Source organism: Tyto alba, unplaced genomic scaffold (assembly GCF_018691265.1).
Source record: "Tyto alba isolate M040663 unplaced genomic scaffold, T.alba_DEE_v4.0 Super-Scaffold_2, whole genome shotgun sequence".
NCBI lineage: Eukaryota > Metazoa > Chordata > Aves > Strigiformes > Tytonidae > Tyto > Tyto alba.
The window spans coordinates 54,128,897-54,134,896 of record NW_024881282.1 but is presented as its reverse complement, the minus strand read 5'-3'; the positions used below and the strand labels follow the sequence as shown (position 1 = coordinate 54,134,896).

The window sequence follows — 6,000 nt, the reverse complement described above, 5'->3', positions numbered from 1 at the left end:
AGCTTTTGGATTTCGGAGGGACACTGCTGGTGACAAGGAAGGTCCCTGGGACCCGACAGCCCCCTGCCCCCTTGCTTTAGCCCTGCCTGTGCTCATCTTAAAATTCTCACCGAAGGATCCATTGCGGCTTCGCCGGGAGGAAGCCATGGAAAGCTGGGCCGCCAAAGGCGCAAACCTTCCCTTCTGCTGCAGGAAACAAAGAACTTCACGATTCACAAGGAGAACGTAACAAAAAACGGTTTTTTTTTTTTAAAAAAAAAAAAAAAAACTAATTCAGCGCCTACTATCCCCCCGAAGGCCGGACAGGGCGAGAGGGGACTCCTCCAGCCGCTCAGTGGGGGCGGCTGAAGGCTGCCTGCCAGCGCCCTGCGACAAGGCCGAGGGTCGTCGTCTTCCCCCGCCGCCGCCGCCGCCGCCGCGGTTCCAGGGCCAGCGGCGGGAGGCGGCTCCGCTCCGCGGCAGCGCGGGCCCGGGTGCCGCCCCCGGCGCCGTGTGTGCGGAAGCGGCGCTGACGGCGCCCGGGATTGTGGGAGCGGGGGGGGGGGCGGCGGCGGCGGCGGGGAAGGGGCCGGGGCGGCGGCTGACGGGTTCCGGTGTCGGGCGCAGACGTGTCGGCCGGGGCCGCGGAGCCAAGAGGCGCTGCCCCTGCCCGCTCGCAACAGCGCCCGGCCCGGCGGCGCCATGTCCGGGACCAGCAGCCCCGAAGCCGTGAAGAAGCTGCTGGAAAACATGCAGGGAGACCTACGGGGCCTCAGCCTGGAGTGCCGGAAAAAATTTCCCCCCGTCAAGGAGGTGAGGGGCGGGCTGAGCTCAGCCGGGCGCCGGTGCCGAGGGGCCTCCCGCGCCGCGGGGCCCGGCCGGAGCGAGGGGGTGTGGGGGGGCGCTGCCGGCGGGCCCGTGCCTCCCCCCGCCCGCTGAGGTCCGTCCTCCACGGCCGTGGGATGCCGAGCGCTGTCTGGGGCTGCCGCGTTTAGTCCGTGGGCGGTTGTTTTTAACGCGTTGTCGAGGCAGGGGGGCGTGGGCCGGGCTAATTCAACTCAGGGAGTGGGGCTGGGGAGATGGGTCATCTGTTGACAGGGGCAAAATGGGGGCAGACGCTTCCCCCCCCAGCGCCCTCCCGGGGGAGGAAGGCAAAGTTTGGCTTGGGTGCCTCGGCGTCTCTTCCCGCAGCTGGCCCGAGGCGGGCTCGGTGCTGAGGGCTGAGGTGGGCCGGCAGCGAGCGCGCGCCGGAGGGGCCGCGGCTGGGCCGGGGGCCGCGGGGGCTCCGCGGGGCCTCGCAAAGCGCCTGTCGGGTCTGCGAGGTGCCCGCGAGGCGAAGGCGCGCGCGGTCTGAAGGGTGGCTGCCGAGTCGGGGCACGTCGTTCCTGCTGCTGAGCGTTTGGTTCTGCTGGCGTTAACGCTCTGGGCCGCCGGTGATCGCTGGTGTGCCCCCTGATTTGGGGGCTACGTGGCTTTCTGACGCTGTGGTTGCAGCCGAGGGAGCTTGGGAGACACAGAAGTTCAGGTTACTTTTCCTTCTCCCTTTCTAAAAATTCCATGAATGGACTCGTGCCGGTAGGGTTGTATGTTTTATTTTTCAAACCTCAGTTTACTCTGTGTGCAGCTTGAGACTGAAGTAATTTTGATGAGCAGGATTTCTTCAATAAAAAGGCAGTCAGAATTTTTCTCTCTAAATTATACTTTTTAATCGTGTTTTTTCTAGTGTGCTCACACAGTTTAACTTTTACCCTATCAGTAGTTTACCACTTGCTATTTTAAAAATTATTTTCTCTATGCAGTAGTGGGAGGAAAAATACTAATATATTAACTCAGATTAAGCTGCAGAACCAGAAAGGCACCTGGGAAAATATGGTAAAGACTCTGTCAGTTTGGAAGAAAGGAATTGTGTAAGTAATGTGACTTGACTTCCAATTAAGTACTAGCATATTTAATGTTGTATGAAGTGTTATGCACTTAAACAGAGGAATTGACCGTGCTTGTTATGAAAGGTATGAAGTGACACGCTGTAGCAGAACATGTTATCTATGATTGTAGGTTGCAGAGGAATGCCAGTGTGTTTGGGAAATTGTCTGTGGTCATAGAAAAACAAGAGAAGGTTGTGATCAGTTCTGAGAAATTCTGTGTGGTCACATGTAAATAAGAAAAAGTTGTGGTCAGTTGAACAGAAATGTGTGTGTGTGTGTTTTGGAGGGAGGTGGGATGCTGCTTCCACTTTCTCCTGTATATTGCTCTGTGAGTCTGAGTAAGTTTTCCAGTCAGTTGAATGAGTTTCCCCACAGTGTTAATGTTTACTTTCTTCAAGATCTATGAAGGAGATAGGAAATGTAATTTGTAGTATTTTTAGTAATACTTCATTATATTTGCCATGCTTAAAGTTAGAGTAAGTACTGCACGTGCAGTTCTTGATACTTGTTCAGCATCTTTATCATATTCTTGTGTAAGTACAACATTGGTGTTCCCTTTTATACCTCAACAGCAATTTGCACAGCTTCATTAAAAACACTTAACAAAGTTCTTCCACGGTTGTCTGGAGTTTTGGTAGGTTTATGGAATAGTACTGGAATGTGTTTATCAAGAGGTGGGACTCTTTCTGCTATGAGTTGTGAGCTCTTAGAGAGAGGTCTGAGGTGAGAGCAGTCCTCCAGTAGGATGTATGATACAGTCACAGGAAATGATCTTACTTCCTCACTTCTGGAAGCCATTTTTTGTTGTTCTAGTTTTAAAGGAAGCGGGTGTCCTTTTCTGACAAATCTCAACTGCTAAACAGGTATTTTAATTGCGTGCGTTTGGTCTGATCATGACTAGATTTGACTAGAGTGTAAGAGGGATGGCTTGTTCATCTTTCTGATTTGGAACAGCACCAGCTTTTAAAACCATTTTCAAACACAGGCTTTTAAAAACAAGTTCCTACTACTTACAATCTCACTCTTTTACTTGCAGTGTAACTAGACTATCCTCATCACTACTGCACGCATTGTAGTTTATGAGTTTATCTTGCAGCTGATGTGTATGCTTCCATGTCACTTAATAAACTTACCATACAGTGATAAAACTATTGAAAAACTCCTCATCCAACATGAGTAGGTATGAGCTATATGGTAATTGTTAATTTGATAGGTACTTTATGAAGGTAAACTGCTTCTAATAATCTTTCCAATTTCTGATGTAATCTAAAATTTTGCTCACAGCTGTTTGTTATTGTCAGCCATTTCTAAAATTGTCTATAATGTTTTTGGTTTTAGTTGCTTGTTTTTTTTTAATTTTTATATTAATACTGTTAAAAGTCTGCAAAACTAATTCAGCTGGTAGGTTTGCTGCTGATAAAAGTAGTAGTGTAGTTCTCAATTCTACTTGTTGCTCAAATGATTAATTTGAGCAAATCCTATCCTTTTGTAATCAATACTGTAAGGAGTTAGAAAGCGGTATGATCAGAAAAATAGAGCCTGGGTTTTTTTAAATTAAATAGGGCTTCAGTTTTTTACTTTTTAATGATCCTTTGGATGTGTATGTTATTACAAACTAATGCTATATCTATTATGTACAGAGAGACCAAAACAATATTAAATGATTCTTCAAACAGGCAGATGACACAGCTGAAGAGCTTTATTGGATTTTTTTTTGGGGGGGGGAGGGGGGGTGCGGGCAGGGTGTGTGTGTGGATGAGGTAGAAAAGGGGAATCACCTGTGGGATCGCAGACTGTGGGATTTAGACCTTATCCTCAGTTAGGAGCTGGAAGTAAGGCCATAAACCCTTTTTGGAAATGGAATTTGAACTCTTCACTGTTCTAAGCACTTTCATCTCATATTTTTCTATTACTTCTGAGTCTGTAAAGTCTTCTTAGTAGGTCACATTTTTGTGGAAATCATGTAGTTGTAAATCCAGTCACAACAGGGAATTCTGAGGTTTTTGCTGACTCTTTGATAACCTATTAAGAAACACTGAAATCACTGAGTTTCTCCTAATGTTAAATTTATGACACAAATGTATGGCAAACTTCCTCCCCCCTAGTTAGACTTTTTAACTAAGAAATTACAGAATGTATTGTTGGCCCCAAAGCAATTCACACCTTGCCTTTGCTCCTTGTGACAAATAATACCCAAGTAGAATTTTTCCGGGTCATGTCGCTTAACACATTGAGAATGGGAGCTGCAGAAAGAATCTGTGGGTTTGACATTGTGCTGCTGGCAATAGTTGGGGATTAACTAACATGCTAGATTTATTTTTCTTAAGAGTGTGGGGAATACCAGTTACTACTAGACTTCAGACCCACGTCTGTTTGTTGCTACATGTTTTTTTCCATTGGATACTTCCTCAGATCTGCAGCAACTACAGAAGTACACTGATCGTGAAAGCTGTATACTGTGACCAAGGAGTGATTTGGTCATTATGTCTGTGATATGCCCAAGCTGTTTATATTGGCAGACATACAAATAATGACTTTGCTGAAAAATGTATTGTGTTTTCAAAATATATATTTCTATTTCCCTGTTAGGGAAAAAAAAAAAAAAAACCTAACCATCTACATGATAGAAGCTCTCAGGGCAAGAGTAAATTAAACTGTCTTTTGGAACTTGAAATTACAGAGGGTGGAGCAGTCTTTGGTCCAGGCTTTAGTTGTGCTCATGTTAAGTAATCTGGTGATTCTCCTAGACAACAATACTCTTGGTCATTATTCTGTCATTTTGAATACAGTGGGCTCTAAGCTTTGCTCTGTGCTAGAGGGCACTGTAATGCTTCTAACTCTGAACTGGATGGAGTGGCATATGCACAGAGCTTTATAAACTGTTTTAACCTGCTGGTGACTGGAGTTTTGTTAGCCTGTGCTGGGCATGTGGGAAGCTGGCGGTGCTCTCTTTCATGAATTGGAGTAAGAATTTTGTCTTATCATAAAATTGAAAATAGTTTAGTGTGCTAGATAGGTTACCTGCAGTTTCTTATTACCGAGTGAAAATACTATTCTGTAAATTGCATCTGATTTGCTTCAATAATTTCACTGCATAAGAACTTTTGGAAGTACACGGGAAAATATTTATAATTAGCAGAAATAATGGAGTTAAAAGGGAAAATAAATACACCCAAAAAGTTGTTCTCGGCTTGAATTCCAGTCGTATGTAATTCCTTGTTGTTTCCACAAATCCAGTCTCAGCTTTGGAGTAGGCTTGCGGTCTCTACATTGACTCGGGTTTTTTCTTGACTTTAAAATAGAAGTAAAAGCAAAGTGAGCTTAAAAAAACCTCCAAACCTATGAAAAAATGTCACTCTTACCAAGCTCCCTGCACAGTTACAGGCGCTGGTAGGAGAGGGGAAGGGAGGAGAGCAGGTGGGGTTGGGGTGAGCAGGGACTGCATCCTCCCTGGGGCAGGATCAGCTCGGCCTGGTTTAGCCCCGTGGTGGGACAGGGTGCGCCCTCTGCTTGGCAGCTGTGTAATGGATTGCAGGTGCTGGTATGTTTTAGGATGTTTGCTGCTGCGGTTATTAGGAATAGTAGGGCTGGAAAAGAAATAGTGTTCAACTTCCCTCAACCTGGAAGAGTAGCGCAGTTTTAGCTTTGAATACTTTGCTCAGTTGAAGTGCTCTCTTGGGGCTCCTGAAAGATAGCTTTTGATAGCCTCTCTGTACTGTTTCTTTTCCAGATCTTTGTTTGAAACAGCAGCATTTTGTTTGTTTACTGGGTTGTGTGTGCCTTTGGCATACGGACACAGTTTTGAAACTGTATTGTAAATTAATTTGCTGTATCTGGGAAAAATAATAGAATCCAATTTTGCAATCTTACTTTCCTTCTTTTATAAGTAACTCTACTTGCAGGCAAGTAGCTTTGCAGAACTCTTTGGGTAGAAGTTAAAGAATCCAGATTCAAGTGACTTTTAGATAAAGCAAACTTTAAATTATTTAATTACAGTAGAAGTAGTGTGGGGTAGCTGAACCAAGAGACAGGGTTTGCCCTTTCTGAGGGGCTGTCTGTTCTGTTTTGTGAATACAGGTTTTATTCATACATTTCT

The 6,000-nt window shown here is 45.8% G+C and overlaps 1 protein-coding gene across 9 annotated transcripts in view; it reads left to right on the top strand.

The window, feature by feature from the left end:
* Positions 1 to 565: 565 nt before the first annotated feature.
* The window catches only part of MON2 (MON2 homolog, regulator of endosome-to-Golgi trafficking), a 78,850-nt gene continuing 73,415 nt past the window's right edge, over positions 566 to 6,000 (top strand). For 5 of the 9 annotated variants that reach the window (XR_006165298.1, XM_032999818.2, XM_032999817.2 and 2 more), the window contains exon 1: positions 566 to 792. Coding sequence is in view for 4 of the 9 variants with exons in the window: in XM_032999818.2 (XP_032855709.2) it covers positions 682 to 792 (111 nt within the window). In the remaining 5 variants the exon portion in view is untranslated. Of the gene's footprint in view, positions 793 to 1,366; positions 1,505 to 1,866; positions 1,887 to 6,000 lie in introns of those variants that run through there. The other 4 variants (XM_032999811.2, XM_042792397.1, XM_042792399.1 and 1 more) reach the window with 4 other exon arrangements.